General features: G+C 41.1%; 1 protein-coding gene across 3 annotated transcripts in view; it reads right to left on the bottom strand.

Annotated features, from left to right (window-relative positions):
• Window positions 1–24,928, bottom strand: part of SEMA6A (semaphorin 6A) — a 124,428-nt gene that overhangs the window by 40,950 nt on the left and 58,550 nt on the right. For all 3 annotated transcript variants that reach the window (XM_081054610.1, XM_081054608.1, XM_081054609.1), the window contains exons 2-10: window positions 19,849–19,986; window positions 17,561–17,678; window positions 13,439–13,499; window positions 12,394–12,456; window positions 11,574–11,675; window positions 6,007–6,097; window positions 2,944–3,063; window positions 2,155–2,243; window positions 1,104–1,321 (exon numbers count right to left, since the gene is read on the bottom strand). In XM_081054610.1, coding sequence (XP_080910736.1) covers window positions 1,104–1,321; window positions 2,155–2,243; window positions 2,944–3,063; window positions 6,007–6,097; window positions 11,574–11,675; window positions 12,394–12,456; window positions 13,439–13,499; window positions 17,561–17,678; window positions 19,849–19,948 — 962 coding nt within the window. In that variant the 5' untranslated portion in view covers window positions 19,949–19,986. The remainder of the gene's footprint in view (window positions 1–1,103; window positions 1,322–2,154; window positions 2,244–2,943; window positions 3,064–6,006; window positions 6,098–11,573; window positions 11,676–12,393; window positions 12,457–13,438; window positions 13,500–17,560; window positions 17,679–19,848; window positions 19,987–24,928) is intronic.

Here is a 24,928-nt window from a genome sequence, read left to right as displayed (position 1 = left end):
GAATGTTATTTTATCCTCTAGCTTGTTTTGTTCTGGGCTCTACCCGGTTCTGAGGCTTTTCTTTCTAAATGCTGCCCTCAGATCTCATGTATGTGCCTGCCATCTAGGCAATCATCAGGTTCTTAAGTCTTTGTGAAAAGTATAATCCAAAACAAAACAGTGTATTCCTGGAGGAAGACAATATAGCACATCCAAAGTTCTACACAGAAATGAGAACATAGCACATCACGACGCCCAGCGTTACGATTGTTTTTATACAGTAGTGCCAGGACTCTTACGGTCAGGAGAACTGAGTACCAAAGAACCTAAATGCCTGCTTGCTTTCTAGTCTTTAAACTCTGCACATTTCCACTGCTCCAGGGACAATTATTAGTGTATTATTTAATTGCTGAAAGATTTAAACTAAAAATATAAAAGTAGGAAAGAACAGCTGACACTAGGTATTTCTAGGTAGTGTGTGACGCCTCGCTTGAGCCCTCCAGAGTCAGACAGTGGAGCTGTGGTTGGGATCCAGGTTTCTCTGATGAGATAATAACCAGGGTCCCTTAGGTGGGATACAAGATGGACTCATCTCAGTACTAACTTGTACTCTGTAGCATTTTAATAAGTTTCCAGTGTTTTTACTCCAAAAGTCACCAGTCTAGTCGTAGAAATACTAAAAGTCAATCAGAATGTTAGATGACCTAGGAGAGAATGGAGAAACATTCTTGAGTTCAAAGCTGCCTCTTCTGTCTACTGACTACCTGGACCAGGTACTATAACTGTGTTCAGTTCCCTCAAGTGTAAACACAGGGCAACAGTATTCAGTTTCCAGAGTGACTGGAGGGGTTGAGAAACAGCACACGAATAGTGTTTATACGCCAGGCATATAATTAGAAGATATTGTTATAATTCACCTAATTACTTTCTCTAAAATCCTAATCTAATAATGCTTATAAGTGACTGTTAATTTGTTGATGAAAACTGAGTGTTAAGTGCTTCTTAGCTACAAAATAGCGAATGGCAATTTTTCCATCCGTTGTGAATCTTGCGTATTAGAAGGGACACGTGGGAAAGGAAGCCCGGAAGCACCGATTAGGTCAGCACAGCGAGGGCGTGGTTACCTGTTATAAGGTGTGGAGAAGGTTGCCAGCACAACATCACGACCATTAATATGAATCACGTCTGTAACCGCCTGGAGGATGTTGAAATAAAAATGAGAGTCCCCGGGAACTGAGCAGTTTAGGCGAGCCTTAAGGAACGATGTCCACTGTTTCTCCAGGACTCTTTGAGACCCTCCCATGTCATTCTTACAAACCTGAGCCACTCTGGGGAAAACTACCTGCAGAGGAAGAACACACGGGGAGGGAAAATGAAATGCACTCAATTTTTCAAGATCTTAGGATTTACCTTTCTTTGAAAACAGAAACAGAAAAACAAGGTGCTTAATTTAAGCCGGTGTTTCTAAAATGGGGGGGGGGGATAAAAAAAAAAGGAAAAACAGCATGTGTTAAAAGATAAGGCTGTGGCATTTAATACAGAGCCATAAATCCTTCAGGGGATCAGCTCCCAGCCACATAAACTCATTTCCATACAGACTGCTTAGCTTTTTATTTCCTCAAACAAAAGCACACTTTGTATGCACCATCTCTGCCACCCTCACTCGCTGCCTCTGGGCCTTGAATCCCATACTCGTAATTCCTCTAACTGTGCAAGCCACCCTGACATTGATCGGTGCCCTCCAACTCCGTGACCTTGATCTGCTCTCTGGTACAAGTAACTGAAATGGACGTCCCCTAAGTGATCTTCAGCTTTAGTCAAGAAAGATAAAATTCATGACCCTCAGTTTGCTTACAGATACTGGATATTTACTCTGTGTGGAGCAACTCAGTTAAAAAGAGAAAAATGTTGAGTATACCTGGAAACCACATCTCAAGATACTTGAAACTCAGTATGAAATCAACTAAAAACCTGTTGATTACATTTTCAAAAGAAATCCCTAAGAGGTTCCTGGTAATCCATTACACAGGGCTTTGAGGCAGCACAGTGTTTCACTTCTACCAGTTTTTGTGTGGATCTCCTCAAAATGATGAGCGTGTCATTAGATTTATGATTCCTATTTCAAGGTCATTCGTAACAACATTGATCCAAAAGTGAAACGTGCTCCCCTCTTACCTTTCCCATGGTGTTGTACTCCACGGCTATTTCCCTGAAGAAGAAGTAGATATAGTCTCCATAGTCCACTGCTTGGACAAAGTATGGTTCTGTGGACAAATTGGGAACTTCAGTTGGGGACATGTCACAGAGTTAAAAAAACTTTTATCAGTTGCAACCAAAGACGTCATTAATTAAAAGGGCCATTAGATATTAACACTAATCATTTCTGATGACTTCATACATGCAAATGCTGGTGATTTCAGAAAGCATTTGAGAGTGTGAGTGTGTGTGTATGTATATATTCATATATATGTTTCAGAAGTGGTTACAACCAGCAATGAAGACTAAATGTGTATTGCATATCTCTGTAATTTTATTTTCCACAATGGAATGCCCATATTACAGAACAGATTTTGTACACATCTTCCTGTTACCCTGACTCATACAGGGTTATGAATAGCTTTTTTCCTGTCTCCCACCACCTCCAATCCATTGCTCCCTTCTATGAATGAAATGTTCAGTTCTTTTCGTGTAGGACTCAAATGAGACTTTGAGGGAGGGAAAGATACATGTAATGTATTTCATTGTACTGGCATTGGTAGTTTTGTTAATACTCCAGAAACTCATGGGAAGTGAAAAAGGGAGGCAAATAAATCAGCTGAGGGAAAAGATGCAATTTCCACCTTCCTGTCTGTCAGAAGCCATTATTAAAATGAAACTACAGTGGCCCCTTGGGACTCTATATCTCCCTCAAGACATGTATCTCTCCCAACTTCCCTTCTTTTCTTCATTTAAATGTTTGTTCACCTTTCAACCATTTTGAATCGTGCTTGACGGTCCGTAGGGTTGGGCTGTCTCCAAGGCTCCGGTAAATAACTGCGTCGATGGCAAGGAAGTCAGTCACTGTGGCTGAGTATAGTTTTCCATCTTCGAAGAAGAAGAAAAGATGTGGATGGGGTGTGAGCAAGACAGTGAGCTTGGGGGAATAATAGAGACATCCCCCAGATGGCTTTCCTACATCAAGCAAATGAGATAGGACATCTGGGAAACATTCAAGAATTGCTGGGAAAATATTTAGCCCACATTCCTAACCATTTTAAATTGGGATCATGAGAGATGAAACATTTTTCATTTTTCAATTGCATGGCAGTTGCTAAGGAGCAGCCGCTCAGGGAACAGGGTAAATGAAAAATGTTGTTGGCTTCAGTTGATTAGATGGTCCTTGATTGAAATCTCAAGGCCAAGGCCCCTCGGACACTGCTATTGCCACCATCCCGCAGTAAACTGGATTAGCTGGGAACCCAGGGAAACTTAGAAGCTAAATGTATCACCAGAAGATTTAAGTTCAAGCAGAAGTAATGGAGTCCTCAGACCGAGCAGGTGAGGGGAGTTGAAGAAGAGAGATTCACTAATAAGTAGGAGCTGACTAAACTGCCCCTTACGTCGTCCTGAGAGGCGCTGCACCTCTACCTACGTCATGAGAGCCAGGAAACCCTGCCAAGCCAGCCAATAAATATTTACTTCAGTATTTTCAAAGTCACAAACTGAAAACATTGTGACAGGATGCCAACACAAAGAAAAAAGGGGGAGGGGTGACAATTCAAATTGGCTTTCTTTATATCTTCATGCTTTTGGGGAAATATGCTTAAGGATGAAGCCAAAGGAAAAGAGACTGAGTTAAGACTAAAGATTTATCCCTAAAATTTTTGGTTCTTTTCCTGGATTAGCAAATGTTCTGCACACAAATAATCCAATGGGATATTCTAGAATAGCAAAATCTATATAGACGAAAAGAAGCAATAATTACATTCAAACTAAAAAATTCCTTGATTCATTTTTAATGGATTACATATCTTCATTAATTGTATGTCAAAGTGGCTCATGTACAGTACAGTATTCTTTAAAGTCTTCCATTTGTAGGAAAGCACCATGGTTTTTTAAAAAGCTTATCCACCCTTACCTAAGCAAAGTTCTTAATGTCTGCCTTTGGTCTTAAAATAATTGAAATTTGCTCAGGTTCAATTTAGAGCTGTCTTAAAACTGTATTATTAACAGCCACATATAGGTAAGTGTTGACAGTCTGGGTTAGATTTGAACTGCAGACAGCAAACCTTTCTATTGATAAACATATCTATGAAAACCATAACTTTTATTACAGATTCATACCCCTAGGTCATACAGTTAAATCTGGGGAGTGGGGGGGACAGTGGCAAGGTGGGGTGTGTGTGTGTGTTTGTGTGTGTGTGTGTGTTTATTTATTCCTCCTGAGCACTCTCCAGTACTCTGTTTTACATCCAACACTGGGTATCTCACCAGAACTTTCACTTGTAAAACAAGCATTATTCTGGCATTCCTGATAATGAGAGAGCCATTCTGTTGCAGCAAGGACCTTCTGTTAATAAGGGCTGAGCTTGTGTGAGGTTTGAAACACTCCAACACTTGTTCACATATACATGTGGGGGAAGTGGAGGGGCAGTCATTGTGTTGTCTTCTGTGGCTTGCTTTGTGTAGCTCCTGGAAAGTTGGTGCCTTAGTAAATACTCAGCCCACTCTCCCCTTGCTACCTCGTGCTACAACAACTCCTCTTTTTAGTTAATAGTTAAAATTATCCACTGCAGCCCACATCCTTCATGGCACCAACTAATGCAGGTTAAAATATCTGAAACGTGCGACAGTGGAAGTTACGTACTTGAGGACGTCTCTTTCTGTTGGGCTTGCTCCTGCCCAGACTGACATAGATTTGTAAGAGTTTGTGTTTCTTACAATGCTGCTTTTGAGGAATACTGTGTTCTAACTTTTGGGGTGGGGGGACCCAGGGAACCTTTCCTTCTTAACTTGGCACAAGCTGTTTCTGTGTTCTGTGACTACAGAAGCAGGACCACAAATGGATGACATTGAGCCTGAGGTTCGAGGAGCTAATCTTGTATCATAATCAAAGCCCCCAAGGCCTTTATCTAGCTACGATGTGCCAGTTTTCAGCTTTTGTAATGGGAATATACTAACTGCTTTATGACATGCTATAACCATCACTATTATACCAACACTTTTCCATATATCCATGTACACAGCTGGCAATGAATTCCTAAACAAATTCCTAATTAAAACACACAAACTTATCCACAGAAATCCCAGTCTGCAAATGCTGGCTTATTTGCTGCTGCTTTATACATTTTGCAATGGAAGAAAGAGGTTGAAGAAGGGGAATACGAGTCACCTTAAGCTAACCAGCTTCTTCCCTTCAGCCACTGCAGTCTCTCCAGCAGAGAGAGGCATGAAACCCAATCAGGTCAATGATGTGTGAGAAGGTATCTGCTGGAAACTTGGGAATATGTGGCCTCACTGCCCTGAGAACTTCCAGAAACTTCCTTTTGTCTCTTTCCTTTATGTGGACAAGAAGATATGTAGCCCTAATTGAGGCTGGTAGGCACCCTATGACTGTTGAGAGCAGCCAGCCTCTCTCAGAGAAGGAACTGAGAAAGCTGAGAAATGAAAAGGGCCTGTCTCCTGGATGATATTATTGAGCTGCTGACTCAAACCAACTGCTGCCTTAAATAATCAATCTCCATCAGTGGTTTGAGGTGGGATTTTCCATTATTTGAGCCCAACAGGCCTTAACTGATATGTCACTTGTCCAGTGCAAAGCTGTTAGCCTTTTCTAAAGGCACAAAAGCATGGGTAAGTGGCAAAGACTTCTTTTAAGAAGTAAAAGTTCAATTTCCATACTAATTTCGAATGGAAAAAGGCATCTTAATTATAGTATTCACCAGAGAAAAAAAGTACAGCTGTGACTGCGAACCCTCCAGAGCAGGTTTGCAGTGACAGGTGGGATACGGGACAGCAAATGCAGTGAGAAGAGATCAGGTCATTTACCTGCAAACAGTGCAATGTTGGCATGTTTGGCATCATAAGGGCATCTGGCCATTCCACTAAATTCATCCCCCAAAGGTTCCAAAGTATCCATCTAAGTGAAATAATAGGACATAATTAGGAACAGACAGTAGTAATAGCAACTGATATTTATAAACCACTTAATGTGCTAATTCATATGCATGGTATAAATAATCCACAAATAGCTCTGAGATAAGTCTGTTGGTTTCAAATTAGGAAACTGAGGTTAAGAGAGATTAAATCACTTGACCAAGGTTCTATAGCTAGGAGAGTCTGACAGTTAGTTATATCTGCTTGACTCTTAACAATTGCAAAAATAGATTCCCATATCCTTCTGAAATGCTCTGGAAATAAGTGTCTTCTCCTTGAAAAAAGAATTTCTGAGGCAATCACCAGGAAAACCTACTCCCTTCCCTCCTTTACTCCCCTCAAATTATCTATTGAAGTTTAGTGGTTACCAGAGGGTAAGCGGCGGGTGGTAGATGAGGGTAAAGGGGATCAAATATATGGTGATGGAAGGAGAACTGATTCTGCGTGAACACTCAGTGGGATTTATAGATGATGTAATACAGAATTGTACGCCTGAAATCTGTAATCTTACTAACAAATGTCACTCCAATAAACTTTAATTAAAAAAATTATCTATTGAGTCATGAACTCTACAGAGAGTGACCTCAGTTTTTGGTTTTGTTTTGTGTGAGGAGTACTGCCTTTTGGGTTAAATCCCAGGAGAAAACAATTCTTTCTTGGGGTTCCTGATAAAATAGCCTGACATCAGCAAAGGTAGTACGATGGATGCAAGCAGAACTCAGGTGGCTGTTGACACCTGCCTCAGAAACACGTCCCAACCTCAGATCATGGAGATGAGAAAGCGGCCCCGAACCCGAGGGGCTCACACTGCTCAAAGGCACTGAGCAGTGGGGCTGCCACTTGACTTCCGTTTCCTAGTGCCAAACCCAGGCCTTGTTCCTGTGTGCTGCAGGTTGTTATTGGCTTGACAGTGAGTTTTGTTTGGCCATCTTTGTATGTTTGAAAAGGGGAGAGGAAGGCAGGGAGGGAGGGAACTTAGCCGTATTTTAAAATGGAGATTGCATGCAAAGACCTGCATTTTTTGCTTCTTTTGAACAACTAGGAGAGTCAGTACAGGTCCTTCTTACCCAAGAGGCTGAGCAACAAACTATAGCTGAGTAAAGGAGACCCCTGCCATTTTCTTCAAACAAACGAGATCTCTAGTGCCAAGTCCCCTTTACCCATAGCATATATCAGCATCCTACTTGCTTTACTCCTACTTACCTGCCTGGCCCATTGACATTTGCTGTTGTGGCAAAGCCTTGTCACAGCGGTTCACTAAATTCCATTTCTCTTTCCTCCATATCACACTAAACTACATTTAACATCCTCTCTTGCAGTTAGGTGTGATCGACATGACTGAGCTCTGGCTAATGGAATGCGAGTGTAAAGCTACCAGGGTCCTCTGCTCTTATTCTCCTTCCACATTTCTCCCCCAGACACAGAGGATCCAGTAAGGAATTCCAGGACCCTAGGAGATGGCAGAGGTATGAGCATGCTGGAGCTTGGCCTTCTGAATAACCTCCTAGAACAGAATCTGTCAGTGACCCACACTCGCCTGCCATGTGAGCAGGGAATGAAGCTCTGTTGGGCGGCCGCTAACACTTCAGTGGATTCAGCCTTCTACCTCGTGGTCTTCTTCCTTACACCAGAGGAGTTTCCTAGCATTTAAATCTCAGAACCGTGGAGTCCACAAAATGATCTCCACATCCTTCATGTTTTCAGACCCCTCTGTGATTGTCTTCTTTATAGTTTTAGGGTATTTTATCATCTGGCAGTTGGACAGTTTGACTACATATATAAAAACTGAAGGAAGATAAAGCTAAGATAGCATTGCTGCCGAGGAAGGGTCCATGGAAAGGCCGTTAGCACGAAATTAAGGTGCCTTAAATCAAGGTGCTTGGAGTCACTGCCCAGGAGGAAAGAGTGCGGTTCTTACTGAGCAGCCATTAGTGTGGGCCAGTCAGTCGTGCCTTTTGCCTTACATCTGTGGGAACCTTTTCGGGAATACGACAGGCCTTTTCTATCTGAAGCCATTTTGAGATGGCTCCCTTCTCTTGAAGCTATCCTATTTGTTTAAACTGTATCACATAAAGCAGCTTTGTTGAAAAGATATATTTTGGGGGAAAAGATGTTCAAATCAGATATCCTTTAAAGCAAATGCACCCTTCCCTCCACATTTTTATGATACTCTTTTTTCTGATATTCCAACAATACGTTCCTGTTGAACTGTAACAGACGTAGTGGTCTTTGGTACCGGCAAGTATTCAAAAATGATGCTTAGTAAACAATGGTGCAACAAAAATGCCCTCCCTTATCCCTAGCAGTGCACTCTGTAATCCTGGCAATGGGGAAACAATATCCGGGGGAGATACATATGTACATATTTTAAGTGTATCTACTTCTAAAAACATGGCCATAGCTATAGCTAGTCAAAGGCTGGAAGCAGTGAAGTATTAATATATTGGTTTGTGAGTTTTGAAAGGTCCAGAGACAAAACATTACCATGGTGAAATCCTCTTTCCTTGAAATAAGAACTAATCCTTGCATTAGTCATCAAGTCGCAGACTTGACAGCAGCCCCTGGGAAATTAAATCACTATAGGGTTCAGATAATTATACTAAGAACCAACCTGACTTTTTTTTGCAGAAGTTCGAGAGGTTTAGAGAATGGGAGGGAAAAGGTATGGAGTCTAGTATTTTCAGATTTATAGTGGGTAGCCTTCACAATTCTTCCCCAGACAATCTTATTCGGGGCTATAATCTTTCTAATACATTCAGCCTATTTTTGTTATAAAAACTATATAAACAAGGGTATGGAGCAAAGGCAGAGACTGAAAATTTGTCACCTTTCTGCTTTAAGATAGTCTAATCAGCTTGATGCTTCTGCACTATGGGACCTGGGATTTTCAGTGGAAGACTGGTAATTGGTTTTGCTTTGAACCCTTGGTCTTGATCTATTGATAAAAAAAGCTTAAGAAAGAGGCTGTCCATTCTCCCTGAAGCCAAATGCATTCCGTCACGTCCTGCTGTGCCATGTGTCTAAAAGCACACTTCTGAGCAACGCCAAGCATTCTTACGACCACTGCTAGGCATACAGATGGGGATTACCCGGGAATAACATTGTCTGTGGTCTCTGAGAAGATCAGACTCCTGGAACATGTCTCAGCAGGTGAGGCTAGAACAAGCGAGAGGTGAAGGTATCACCAGAGGAGAGGCATCGTGGGGAATGGTACGTGTGTGGGAAGAATGAGTTAGATCATTCGTAGCCTGTGTATCACAGTGCCAACAAAACCTGTAATTTGTCATAAAAGATAGCTTTCCAGCTAGGGAATTCGTTAGCATTTGTTAGAAGCATTAATCTTAATGAGTCCTAAACAATGACAAACAGGAATGGAATATTAAGTGGTAGAATTAAAGTAAAAACTTTAGCTGTATGCTGTTACTGTCTAAAGGAAACATTTGGACTGTTACCTCTATTAAACTGAATGGATCCTGTCATTTAAATCTGATATTTTATGAGTATTTTTGCATTAACTTAGGCTTTTAAAAATACTGCATTAAAATATCACTTATCTTAATTAATGACTTTTTCTGGTGCTTTACATTTTGCACCTGAGGCCAGTGCCTCACTTGCCTCACCCTAATCCGGGCTCTGCTGGCGCCCTTTCCAAGCAGAAGATGGAAGAAGGCGTGAGAGCAAAATCGCCCCTCCCTGTCATGTCTACACTAAGGCAGAGGGTCTTTTAAAACTGTCACAGCAGAGGCTGATGAGCCCTGTGGTTCTGATATGTTTTTGCATTCTTCATACCCCAGGGTTTTACCTTATGCTGGTGAAAGCCAAATCTTTAGTGCTCCCCATGTCCCTCCCTAAATAAAGGCTCAGCCATCCATCTTCTTGTTAGAGATCTCTTTTCACATCCCATAGGCATTGTCATCCACAGCGCTAAGCACACTCACATGTGCAAAACTGAACCCCCATCTTTTCACTGCCCTGCTCAACCCCACTGCTCTTCCTTTATTTTTATTTCCTGTCTAAACTGGTGGCAGCCCCATCCATCCACTTACCCAAGAGACAGCCTAGCAGTCATTCCAAACTCCTCTCTCTCCTTATCTTGCACTTCTTATCAATTATTAAGTCCGACTGGTTTTTATCACTTAAGCATTTCTTAAATCTATTCTCTTCCCTTCATCCCTGGGGCCACCTACCTCTCCAGCCTCATGTTTGTTATGACTTGTTACTTCACCATTCAGCACTGTTACTAAATGAAGTTTTTCAAGCTCAGTAGACTGTTTCTTACTCCATGCCGTTGTTCATGCTGTTCCCTCTCTTCACCTGGCTAACTTCTGCTTTTTTAAGACAGAGGATAGGCATTATTTCACTCACTCTTTATTCCACAAAAATTAACAGCACCTGTTTGGAGGCACTGTGTCAGGCTCTGGACAATCAATCAGATTTGGTCCCTGTACTCACATGGCTTATAGGTTTCTTCTAGGCTGGGAGTGCTTGTATTCCACATGGAGAGGGGATTGTGTGAAGAGAGGGGTCATCTACCTCTTTCAGAAAGCTTTCCCTGACTCTTCACCTCAGGCTGAGCACTTTGTGTTCTTCCATGATGCTCTATGTTAACGTCGTCATGGCAGCAAAACCCCATGGACTCGTAGTCTCTTCTCCCTGTCTGGCTCCCCTAAGGATGGACGCCTCCTGTCTATCTTTACAACTTCAGTGCCTGGCCATGGGAGAAACTCAGTGTGGATTTGCTGAACGCAAGACTGGGGCACAAAGAAGGGACAAGGAGAGCTAGCAGGTGTGGAGCCAAGACCTTAGAGCATTGCCACCTCTGTTTTTGTAGCCGGGAGCTCCCACTTCTCTGGCAGGACCTCTGTCAGCTGCATCAAAACTAACTAGATTTTTTAACACTATGAGAGTTATTATTTTCTTTTTTTCCTTGCATGAAGGCCAAGATAAGTAAGGCCATGGTTAAGTAAGCCGGGTGCTAAATGGAATTAAATTCCTGTGCTCTTGAAAAATCTTACATAGAGGAAAGACTACAGTTTCCAATGGCCTGATTTTGAGATACCTTTTAAAGTAATCACTCACAATATAAGTGTGTTTTTGTGCTCAGAGAGGAGATGGTGAGATGTGATGGAGAAAGAGAAAGGGAGAGAAAGGAAATCCACATGGTATATAAAAGCAAACTGTATATGTGGTATGTCGGTGTTTTGAACAATCAAGAATAGGTTCTTACAGAAACTAACTTTGCTAGCTAGGCTTTCTAAAGACGTGTCAATCAATCCTGAACTAACAGGAAGCTTAAAAGCCTGGTCAGGATCACTCATGTGGAGAAATACATTAAGTCCAACGAGTGAGAAGAACCCAGGTGGCATTGAATTTCCCCTCTGAGGTGGCTGCAGGTATGATCACAGTAAATTCTGAAATACCTCTGGGATATGTGGTTCCAACAGACAAATCACACTTACCTTATAGTTTCTGCAGGAAGGGTTGAAGGCATTAGTTCCACAGACAAACAAAGTATCATTGTTTTTCTTTAGAAGAACTTTAATAAAGTTGTGACACTCCTCCTGAAAAATAATTCAAGCTTTTTTGCATCCAGCACATTCACTACAGAAACCCCTCCTTCACCATATACTGTGATCTGCCGACAGGCGGGTTAAAGAGAAGGTGGCTGAGGAGCTCCTCTGTTAAGTTAGAGCTCCTCCTGATGTTTACCAAAAGATGATACTGACAACAACAGTTCCCTTTCCAACAGTAAATAAAAACATGGCATAGAATGGAAGTGTGTTTATGTTCCCGAAGGAAAGCAAACCTGGAAGTGGCACCCTCCCATCATATTAATTTTAATGTCGGATGCTTCAGGGTCCTTTGATATACAAGGCTCCCGGCTGAAGTGTGTGTTTATGTTGTCCTATGACCAAAGGCACAGACCTCTGTCAGGTGGCAGCAGCCTTTTCTCAGGTCTTCTGCAGAGCCCCTGAGGGCTGTGGACGTGAGGTGGGCTACGGGAAGGCGCCCTCAGGAGTCCGGGCAGTCAGCTCTGTGCTTGTAATCCCTAGTGCCCCGAAGTGGTTTATGAGGCAGCCCTAGCAGCTGTCGTAAGGTTTCATCACATTAAAAGCAAACTGTTTTTGCAAATTAAACCCTTCAATAAGTTGATGGAAAAAGCAATTACTGGGAAAAAGGGACTAGCATGATCTATTCCACATCATGGTGTATGGCTGGAGATAACAGTCAAAACCTTAACCCAAAGTGGCAGCTGCGAGAGAAATGAAAATTGCCTACCTTATGTTTTCCCTTCATTCTGCATGTGTCTACATCAGCCTGTCTAGATTTCCATGTCAGTTTCTGGAGGGATCAAGAAAGAAATCAATTAGAGCCCAGAGGTTGTTGCATTTGATTTTAGAATTGTAAGAGTACCCTTGGGGAGACTAGAGGCTGAACATATATTTATTGAAAGCTTTCCACACCCTTTCTCTATGATTAATTCACCATAACAACAAAAGATTAGGGGTAGAAACGTTCATTTAATTTTGAACTCCTGTGTATTCATTTAAATTACAAGATGGTCTTCTCTTTGAGATAAAGATGAAGGAGGAAGGAAAAAAAAAATGAACCACTGTGGAAATTTCACATACGCATAAGATACCCAAATTTTACTTGCTAAATTACGTTCATTTTGATAAAACACACATGCTTGTTCTTTCCTTTCAGTTGATAAATCAATTTTCATTAAGTAGGCATTTTCCTTAAAATGTGGAAGTCATTTTCTTAAAAATAAAGGAGGCCTTCACTTTTGGTGGACAAAGATTTAATTCAGGTGATACTCCTTCACGTAAATTCATGGACTAAAGGGATTGTCTAGTTCTATGGCAGTTTTTATTTGTTGAAATACCTCCATGTGGGGTTACCAGGGAAGCCTAGGTTATATTATATGTCTGTTTGATCAGATTCCTGAACCACAATAGTCGAATCAGACTTAGTGCTGCAAGACATGGACACATAACACTGAAGCATTTGTGGCCCCAGATTTTACATATGAAAACTGATATTTTCCTGGACAAACATGGCAATAGTTTGTTGGAGGAATTTAGGAATTACCTAAACCTCCAAAGTGTACATGCTCACATATTTGATGAATAAAATAGGATGTACATAACTGTTTCTGAACATGTGTTAAGCCCTAATCTACCCCCAAATTAAGATTTCACAAAATGTTCCAAATTATTATTAGCCATGTCATCTCAATCAGTGCATTTAAAATATAGATACTCTTCAAGAACTATCCTAAGGGCCTCCATTTCAGAAAGATGGTTTTAAAACTACTTACTTTGCTACAGTAAATTTCTTCTGTGTGTGATGTTTCTATATCAACAGTATAAATATGGTCCCTGTAAACAAAGAAAAATTAGTAGTGTCAAACACAAGAGTCAAGACAGTTTGCTTTCTCCTGAATGAATGAGTGTGTGAATATATCACCCTAGGCAGATAAATCCACATCCATGTTACTGAGAAACAAGACGTCCACATTCCAGCATGCAGGTGTCTCTGTACCACATTCATCGCCTTCTGATGGCATCTTGCTGTCTGTATGGACACCTTTTATGAAAACTTGCCTGTGTCTCTCTCATACTAGGACGTAATACCTGTGTACTGTAGTTCAGGAAAGAGGACTATGGAGGTTAAATTGGCCCCCAAACCGGAACACAGATGGGCTCACATCCCCTTTCAGGATCCTCAAATCCATGTATCAGACACTTGGTGTTCAACATGCCACGTCAGTTCATGCGGGGGGCTAACAAAAAGCTAATCTTCATCTCCATCTCTCTTTGGAAAATGTGTGTTCTGCTTTGGCTTTGATGATGTGATTGGCAAGATGGAAGATAATAAAGGTAGAATTACTTCCAGAAGTCACTCTTTTCCTCACACAATGATGGTCAATTAAGATCTAAAATGTACTTGGGCTAAAGTTTACATTTCTTGCTTCTGTTCACCTTCCTGTTTTGCTGAGAATTTGGTTGTCTTTACGATTTGCTGCCAATCTGCTCTTGGAAAGGGAGAAACAGAATCAGCAGCTCAGGTGTGGGGCTATATTTAAACATCCCCTTCTGTTTGAGCTAAGTACAAGGGCGTTTTTGTCTGGAATTCAGAAGAAAGAAAAGAACTACACTCAACTGGGGAGATGGGGGGCTTGTGAGGGAAAGCAAAACAGCTCATTTTCCCTTGAAATAACATTGACTTTTTCTAAAATGCAGGAAGTCCTGGGGCTGGAAAATTACCCACAGCTTTAAACCAGGACCTCAAGGCTCCCATGCTGACTTTCAAGCCCCCTCATTACTTAAAAGAAGGGGGGAGGGGAGAAGAGAAAGGAAAAAGGAAAGAAAGGAATTATCTGCTGTCAGGATTTACTTCAGTTCCCTCCCTACCCCCAATTCTTTGGAAATCTTTGCTACTCCTTTTCGGGAAGGTACAACAGAGAAAAATAAAAACAGGCTCTCTCATGTGAAAATAAAAGGAGAGGGCAAAGCATTTGGCTTACAAAATTCCCTTGCCTGTTACAGAAGTGTGTGTGTGTGTGTGTGTGTGTGTGTCTGTGAGAGAGGGAGAGAGAGAGAGAGAGAGAGAGAGAGAGAGAGAGAGAGAGAGAGAGAAAATGAGGAGCCTATTTTGTAAATTGCTGAATTGGGAAGTTCTTCAAACTTGAGTTGGGTGCCAGAATTGCCCTGCTCTTTAATTTCAAGGCAGTTTTATTGCATTCCTTTATTACTTGTTTGACTTCATTGGCGGTGCTGTGGGTCAGGCTCATTATTGGAATGAAATTGCCTATTACTTTGGTATCAGGTCTGAGATGACTCCAGGCTTTCCTTGTCCTGCCTCCCCTCAGAACTTTAAGTAGGAGCTGAATATATGAATTGTAAATTAAGAACTGATTAATATGCATTGGAAATTCCTCAGAAAGCTCTCCGATTGCCCCTTTCTGGCATGGCTGGTTCATGTTAATTAATAGTTTAGAGAGTAAAGAAAAAAAAAGAATTTAAAAAATGGAAAATAAAGCAGAACTGAAAGGGGTTCTTGACATCAAGCCCCAAGTTCTGATTGGAAGCCGGCTTCCCATTGCTGACCCCAATTGTCTACAAGAACTGGGAAGCCCTTTACAAATACAACCTGTGAATGAAATCTCCTTTTGGACAGGGACGATCTTTTCGATATCCAAGAGAGCACATTACATTGTGCAGCAAATAGAAACAGGGTCGGAAGTTATTCCCAACGACCACGGTGTGCTTCCCAGGACTCATATGCTGCTCTTACTGAATTAAATTATTTGAACACAAACTGACTTAATCCTAGGACTTCCTCTTCACCCCTCCAGTAAGCACGCCACTGAATTGTGTTGCCATGGTTTGAGCCTGAGGGAAGGATTTAACTTTGAATCGTGTTACGTGTTACGAGCTGCCTAGGAACCTGGATCTCTCAGGGCAGTGTTAGGAAATGTAAAATGAAAAGGGAGAGGAGAGGTCCTAAACATGGCAGCCACAGAAGTCCTTTAGGAATTCTTCCAAGGGTGTGTACTGAAGGGAAGTGGCTGGGTAGAGAGTGAAAAGCAACATGGCAATGCTAGGGTATTACAGACTTTACCTCTAACAAACGGCAAGTTTGTTTGATACTTTCATTTCTTCTTTCCCCTTTTTGGGGGTGAGGGCTTAGGATAAGACTGTCTTGGTTTTAACAAGCTGGAATCATGGTCACTTTTGAGTTTGTGTAGCACCCTGCTCCTAACTCAGGTGCCACCCTGGACCTGCAGGCCACACCCATGTTAAGTCCGCAGGTGTGAGGGCAGCCGGTTATACCATTTTTTCCCTCTAGAGACTCAACTACAAAGTGAACAATTCATAGAAGATTCTTGAGTCAACTTACTTCTCACAGATCCCATGTTTAATCATTTGTCTTGACCAGCTTTTAGATAATTGGGTACCAGTGTAATCTTCCAACCCTGCTACACTGAGAAAGCCAAAAGTGATATTTAAGAAGGAGCGCATAGTCTGCCAGGGGTAGCTTCTGAGAACCTCATTAGAATGCTTTTTAGTGAATATGCACAGTGACTCTCTTCTCTGGCAACAGCTAGTAGGAGGTGATTCCTTGGGGAAATCGTACCACCTCCCCTGCATCGTAGGTTGCTTAGTACAGGGAGTAATGGCCCAGACTTGAAAGCGAGACCATCCTGTTTCTATCCTGCCTCGGTCGTTTTGACCCAGTCTTTGTATTTTGGTTTCCTCCCTTAAAACATGGAGATGGTAATATCTCCTTCTCATAGGTCACTCTCCCTACCCCCCAGGATTGAATGAATTAATATTTATAAAGAATTTATAATTATATTTGCAATGTATATGGCACATACAATTAGTATGTGTTATATAAGTTTTTGTGAAGTAAATTCTTAAAAAGTGTTTTGGCACTGCCGCCTATGACCAAATACTTGCAGGGTATTTTAATCCAGCCGATTTTTTTTTTTCACTTTATGCTGCACAGCTTGTCATTTCAGAACATCCAAGTGCTTCAAAGAAATCAAGCACTGTCGTTATTTATGTGCTCTTTGCCTGTACTCACAGCCAGACAGGTACCACAAACACAATCTCCCCTCCTCCTTTCCAGTGTGCAGTGGTCACTACAGACTCAGTGGGACCACCGTGGAGCCCCACCAACTAGTGCCCTTTTCCCTGTTAATTTTTTGAATGAGCTCCACACCCCAAAAACGGGATCATTTATTCTTAGAATCCCAAGAGACTTCATTAAGATACTCTAATCCAACCTTTCGTTTGACAGAAGACACTGTGGCCAGAGAAGTTGTGGTCCAAGTAAATTAACAGTAGAATTAAAATAAAAGCGTAAATCCATATAACCCATGTTTAGGCAGTATTCTTACCATACCATTCAGCCTTAAGACACGGTCTGCTTAAATGACAATTCCCCAGTGGATAAGTATTTTCCCACTAGATCCAAGTCAAAAACTGTTTGGGTGCTACTGCCATCTGTTAAAGCAATGATATGTTCTATATATTCACTGCAAAAATACAAACAGGTGTGGTATACACATACCTACACACACACACTATATAATACATGTTTACACATTCAACTTGATTTAACAAGCAGGTATCAAAGGGAGAAGTACTGTACTGCTGTTTGAGTAAATATTTGCATATATGTTCAGGATAAAGTGGATTATCTGAATCTAAGCTCCAAAATACACAATTATTTCTATCTAAATCACATACAGTTAACCAGACACAGAAAGTCTTGAAAGAATGATTGCTTGACAAACTAAAGTAGCCTTTAAATTAAATAACGCTTTGTTTGGGAATGTCATGATTTTTAAAATGACGCATAGCGGGTGCATTTGGGGCTTGGGACCTTCGGCTGCTCGGAAGGCAGAGGCGAGGACCAGGCCACTCACCTCGCAGCAATGTAGAGGGTTCTGTTCATGATCATAATCATCTGAATGTCCAGTCTGTGCCTCTGTGTGGTATTCCGTGCTGGCTTGTGGCCCACAAACACCGGATACTGTTTTGTATCTGTGAAAAGAGAAGATGGGGCAAGAGAGGGAAAAGGAAATGAAGCCAAGAATGGACAGGGCAGGGGGAGCAGGGGGCGGCCACAAAACAAAACCATATTTAAGTCAGACCATGCCACAGTTTCCCATCTCCAACGAGTCTGTTATTTTAGGAAAAACGGTGACAGAAGAGTATTCTTTAAGGATGATCAAGTTACAGTTTCATTTCCAGGTGATAATAAGCCTGAACTTGTATTTCTAAGTGTCACAATTTCTGACTTGTCCCTCTTTCTGGGGCTTAAGCTTGCAAGTGAACCCTTTACAAGAAGGTGCTCTTTTCTTTCAGTTTTCTTTTCATCTTTTTTAGAGTGCTAAGCCTGAGGGGCAGTCTGCCAAAGATCTTGTCTCGGGACAAAACTATTTCAAAGCAGCCTTCCCATCAATCACCACAAAGGCAATGTGGTCTGGAGGCGAGAGCCCTCGTTCAGGAGCCAGAAGAAAAATACAGTCTCCACAGGCGTCCAGTTGGAATAATCCACCATTGAAGGCAGCCCAGCTAGGTTGGTTGGCATTCTAGGAACTGTGGGAAGTTCACGCTGGAGTTAAGCAATTGGCTAAATCTCACAGAAATGGGCGCTTTGACAGAGCAGGGTCAAACTGAGTGTAGCTAGTCGAGTGATCTGGAATTTTCCCTGACATGGAGAGTCAATGAGCATAGTTCTCCTTTCTTACAGTTCTCTTTGGTTGATAGCAGGCAATTTGTACTAATATCTGACCTTTAGAAATACCTACATCTCAAAAATCTCTCTGCCTTTAAACCAACAATCCAGAGCACTGGCATTCCTCCAAAGAAACTAAGGAGGAAAGATGAGTCACATTTAAAAGGCAGGGTTTTCCAGGGGGGTGGGAGGTAAATAATGACTCGAAAAGCATTCACAGATTTATGCTCAGACTCCTCCCTAGAAGCCCCTGTAGTATCTGAGTATGACTTGCGTGGGTATCTATTAGAGAGCATCAGAATAGTTTATTCACAACCAAGCTTGGTGTGGGACTCTCTTATACTTCCCCTTCACTGCTCTGAAATTTCATTTAACCGTTTATCAAGGAGCTTGTTAAAACGATTCATGACTCTACTATCAAGGATTTGAGTGCTCACTGGAGTATGCTTTTCAGCAACACATTTGGGCTGGGGTCTCTTTTACAGGAGCGCCAAAGATAGAACACCTATCTCAAATGGAGATAAATCAATGCTTATTGAGGTTTGGTACCTTGAGTTAGGAGGACTCTACCACTTCAAGAGTGATGATCTTGAACTATGTGATTTGGCCTTAATCATGCCGACTTTTGTTGTCTAATTGTTTTATATATCAGTCTGCTGCCTCACCTTCATATAAAACTATCTCCTTTTTTAACCCAGACTATCCAACAGAATGCTTACCAGTAATGGATGTCATTAGTATCACATACTGAGTTAAACACCTTTGTATGGTTAGTTAGTGTTTGTTTTGAGATAATTACTGGGAAAATTCGGTATCTGGGGAGAACGTTCACTTTCCCCTTCAATGTGATAAAATATTTTGTCTTTTGAAGGGATGGAAAGAATGTAGTAAATTGGCTATTCCATCCAACACACAGGTAAAACTTTCCTCTTTTGGGGAGTCAACTGAATTCTTAATCATGTTGCTTTCTCCATTGATAATGAAGCAGAGACCAAAGGAAAGTTATGTGAATTGTTGAAATAGGTCCACTGGATTCAAATTCACTCTACCCAAGTCTAGCAATAATATAACTTCTAAGTCTAAAAAAAGTTACCTCCAAAGCAGTCTTATTGTTTTCTGTTCTTGTAACAAAGCCCATGTATTAATTACATATGAAAACGTGTGATACTGGTGGCAATGCCCAAGTGACGGCGATATTTTCCCACAGCTGGTTTCAGGCATGATCATAGCATCCATGTAGGACCTGAGACTTCATCAAAAGCATCGAGGAACGTTTCAAATCCTCGCACAAATATATCCCACGACAACATTTAGTGGCATTATAGAACAGGCATCCCACAGATGTGACTAGACTTGAATTAATTTTGCCACTCACACAAGTTAAAGTGACTCTTAATTTTTATGTTTTACTGGTTGATGCAGGCTACAGTGTCCGTACAGGGAGAGAGTGAGAGTGAGATTGTGGGTACTTACAGTTGCCATGCGAAATACTGATTGGCTCAGAATCTTCTGGGAAACCAGCCCCAGCGAAGTGTAGCAGTGTGAAATATAGCAGCAAGGCTTCTGACCTCATAGTAGTTCAGCGGGGAGACTTTATTTCTCTACTTCACCCTGCCAAAGAACAAAACAGGAATTTTGGGTTTTTTTTGGCCAGTCAGCTTGATTCACCTCCATAAAATAAAATGGCCTTGAAGATAAATTTAAGAGAAAAGGGGCCTCTGCTTCATATTTTTTCCATTGTGAATTCACTGATTATTGTGTTTTACATAAGGAACCTGTATCTATTACCGACCGCACCTCTTTCCCAGGCATCTGAGCCCTTCTGCAAAGCTTCTCGCAAGCTATGTGATACAGAGACTTATCTCCTTTGTCCTGAGCCATCGGTAGGCCATAATAAATAGGTGGCTGTCTCACAATATGAAACTGCATTCCAAAAACTGTGGACAACTGAGGAAGCATTTTTTTAAGGTAAATACTTTTCTTCGTAGCAGGTTTAGAGCAACAGGTCATCCCCCTCCCCCCCAGTCATGTTTTATTTGGCCAGCCTAGGATCTTTAAAAAATTTGTAATTGCCAGTATTGAAAACTTAGGAGACTTCTAATCTTCTTTTATAAAAATCAGAATAGCTTTCCCATTGACCTAAATGATAGTACCTTCTAGGGCACCACAGCCCTACCCCCAACACACACCCCCTCTATCACTGGCCCCATTCACTTACTTCCATGACCTCCCTGACCGCTTAATTGAGATTTCCACCCCTGGTTTATGTAATTCTACAGTAATTCAATAATGACCTCAGACATAAATAAAACCACATAATCTGTGTTTAAAAAGAAAGAAATTTAGCCTTCTAGACTCTGAAGAATAATACAGGAAGAATCTAAAACCACATCCTGAAATGGTATTGTTGATTTAAAAAAATCAGATTTCTGTATGTTTTAGTCTCATACTACCTTGCAATGAAATCATAGTAAATAAAAACGCCAGATGTACTGTTCTACCCATCCGTATTTTCTTAGAGATACTTTTTATGAGTAGAAAACTTCCAAATCTTAGAGGTAAAAAACATCCCATGTGGAACTGCTGCATACAGTGAAAGAAGGCTCATAATATAGTAAATATCGCATAGTTCTCAGGCATATTTCAAATAAGTGTTGATCTATCGGGGAAATTAATGTAAAATGGGGATATCTTTTCATCTCTCCTGAGTAGTAAAGCTAGCCCTAGAAGTAGCCTATCAAAGATGATCTTTTTTGAACAAAGCTATTTTATAGTAGTCCATCAATCATTTAAGATGTATGTGTGTGTGGAAAAGACAAACTTAGTAACTTAGATGTCTTTAAAAGTTAATTTGGCAAGCAGACTGCTAACTTCTGCTTTTTAGAACACCACTTAATATAAGATAACTACGTCTCTCTTCTTCATGTCAAAAAAAGCATTAACAAGTCCCAAGGGTTGCATCACAACTTATAATTTTACAGACACAGCTGGGTCTTAATCATTTCTTTTTCAGTTGAAAAGTGTACATTAATAAATTTTCTTTATCTTGAAAATCAAAGAGGGAGAGAGGTTGAAAGAAAAACCTAAGCAATTCCATACCTCTAGCTCTGATGTGTAGATTAAAATTAAACTTCAAATGATTACTTGTCAAAAGGGCGATCTGTTACCAAGAATCATAAACATGTATTTATAGGTAGGTTAAAAGTAAGTCCATTCATTCATTCACTCATTCACTCATTCATGCATTCATTCATTCATTCGTTCACCAGTTCTTCCTGTTCTGGAGAATGTGATTCCAAAGGGAAGAAGTTCTGACGTGCCTTCATTTGATTCTCATGGCTCCTATTCAGCATAAGATTAAAGAGGTGAAATCAATAATAAGAGTTAAGTAAAACATAAACCAGATACCAGTCAGCTGTTACATTTTAGATGAGAAACTATACGGGGAAGAGGAAGTGGCAACATTTACCAAGGGCTCCAGAGCATTATTACAGTATTATACAGAGGACATTACCTCAGAATTTGCAGCGTATAATGGAAGAATAATGGAGATCAGAAGGATGATTCTCATTCCTTTAGAAGTCTTTGGAAATATATGAATACTTTTAAAGATTAATTTTTCTTGACATGATAAATGAGCCTCATCCTTTCACACTTGCATTCATCTTTATATAAATGTCCTACAAGCTAACGAGACAAAGTCCTGCTATTTTATTACATCTGCCAATTTTATTTTTCTCCATCTTAAGATTGCCTGGGTTAGATACAATATTCTCAACCCCAGAGGCTGGCAGGAAGAGCAAGGCATGCAGAATAAATCTATTACATAATCCAATGGCTTTTTAAAATCCTTACGCATACATAGCCAGGATCATGGCTGAGATGAGTTATTTAAATATCTCTAGGTTTACAGTAGGGCTCTATGCCCAGAAAAATCATTGTTTCGTATGTCTTTCTATCATCATATCATCAGGCTGTTCACATGTCCATTATATGGGAGAAAGTGTCTGGGAAGTACTGGTGAATCTTGGCCAGTCCACATGAACACTTTACACTTTTCTTTAGCTGAGGTTTTGATGTATTATCCCCTTCCTACACAACTTTGGGCTCTAACCCTCGTAAATATGTAGACAGTTATATTCTTGCTGAAATGATTGCTTTGTGGAGAGATCCGCATTCCTTCACATTGTCATTTTCCATCCTGCAGAACATGAGTTGGGTCTCCCTGCTAAGACCACAGCAACACAGACTTGTACTGGACAGAACAAGAACAAAAACTCTCCACTGAGTTTCAAAATCTTGAGCTAGCTGGGTGGCTGCAATTAAAGAGGCTATTTAAGTAATTTTTGAAGTTTGAAAAGTGCTACTATCCCATGTAGCATATTTAGAGGCATCTGCAGTGATTTGCTGATTTCCTTTCTGTGACTGTGCTTACATAGTCCAAATATCACTCAGACAAAAGCAGCTATCCAGAAAATTAGATAATGGGAAGACTATCAATATGAGTGTTCTAAACAAAAGTAAGTAATCTACTTCAAAAGTAAGCTAATTATGCCTGAATTCTCCATCTAATTGTCTCAACCTTCCATTATTCTTAGCATGAAGAGAAATGCCCTTCATAAAATACACCATTACTATGAAGTTATAATCCTACTCTTCCCCAACCCACAAAATTCGTGGGAAACCTTAAGAAAGTCTTAGTTTTAATAGGTGTGTGTTGGTGAATTTATTAGATTTATTTAGGTTCATCTAAAACTAATTATATAACTTTACTCTGAGTCAAATGGGCAAGAACGATGTTGACTTTCTGCACACTCTGAGCCAAGACAAAAATTGTTTTTACTGTAAAGTTCCCCCGACAATTTTAAAGACCAGACTTAATAATAGAAGTGTGATGCCCAAGTAGTGCTGTGACTGTTGGCTGCCATGAGCTAAATGAACTGCAGAATGCTAACTGGCCAGGAAACTAGCCTTCAGGTATTCCACGTTGAGGACCACATGATGGGGGCTAAAATGATGTCTGTTCAAATATCCTGTGACTGCATTTGTGTTGATTGTTTCCAAAAAGATCAAATATTTTCAATAACTGGAGCTTCCATCCACCCCTCCCCCCATACCCTTATCATAAAGTAGCTCATTGTGTCAGCAAAGCATGAAGCCATGGGAATGTCACTAGAACTGACAGAGAATGAGGTCACAAATTGCCACATCTGCCTTCTGATGAATTAGGTTCATTTCACAGAGCCATTAGGAAGCTGTGACAAGCCTACCATTCACACCCCAACACTAGTTCTAATCCTCTCCCCAATAAGTCCCCCAAATCCTGCCCTGGAAAATCCTACTTGGGCTCACAAAACTGGTAAGACTTGGCCAAAGCTGGCTCACAGAGAAGAAAAAACTAAATTAGTTGACAACATTTGGGACGGGGGGGGGGGAATATTTAACATACAACTCCAGATTTTTGGTTTCTTAAATAAAGAAAAAACAGACATCCTGCTTTGCGGGCCGACATTCCACATGGCCTGCATGCCAGAGGTGAGCAGAGGCTGCCCAGAGGGCTGGCCCTCTCCCATTGGAAATATTTGCAGCACTTTTCATCATCTTAGCAAGCCTTCCTCACCCACTAGCCTTACTGCCGGACCTCTGAAAGCTCTGAGGGCGACCTGCATGCCACTCAGAAAAGCATTCAAACATCACCATTGCTGCATGAGATAGTCTGCTTGTCTTCACTGTCATATGCAGGTTGCTGTGTGTCAGTCTTAACAAGTGAACCTGGTGGGACCTAATGTCTACACACACAAATGAGTGGACGTTGCTTTTTTTAAAGACCCAGTTGGGCTGCTCCATACACTGTTTACATGTCCAGCTACAGCAAACAATTCATCAGTGCATTTGCACTTGCACTTGACTGTATGGATATAGTTTTTGTCTGATCTGGTACAACAACAGCATGTTCCAGAATGTTGGCATCCAGTGATCATTTTAGCAATAAGTGGTGAAATAGTGAGAAAAATAATTTAATCTGGAAACTAGCAAATGCAAAATGCTCTTGATAATAGCGCTAAGTGCGGCCTACAAATAAAAGGGAAATGATAGTAGTACTACTTTTTCAACGAGGAAAATCATTTACTACCGTGTTTCAGCAATTCTCTTAAGTACATTTTCTGCTGACATCTTCGGAAGTTTTAAAGGTAACATTTCATGCTGTCTTTAACAGAAAGCGGGACACACTAATGGTGGGCAAGTCACATAGCCTCACTGCCTCCTAGTTTCCTCACCTGTAAAATGAAAGGACATACAATGCAATGGCCTATGAAACTCCTTCAGGCTCTGAGACTGGACAGTTCTAGGCGATTCTGCCTAGATTCTGCCCCAGTGAAGAAGGGAGTGGGTATGGGGGGGGGGAATGGTGATTAGAGAGGACAGGACTTGGAGTGACCCTGAAGCAGGCCTCCCACTGGAACCCGTTTCCAAGGCCAGGGACACCACCTGACTGACGGTAGGAGTTGGGCGGGAGGGTTAGGAGCAGAAAGAGAGTGGGACGCTGGAGCTC

Source organism: Rhinolophus hipposideros, assembly GCF_964194185.1.
Source record: "Rhinolophus hipposideros genome assembly, chromosome: 7".
NCBI lineage: Eukaryota > Metazoa > Chordata > Mammalia > Chiroptera > Rhinolophidae > Rhinolophus > Rhinolophus hipposideros.
Note: the sequence above shows the minus strand (reverse complement) of the source record. Positions and strands in the feature narration are given on the sequence as shown.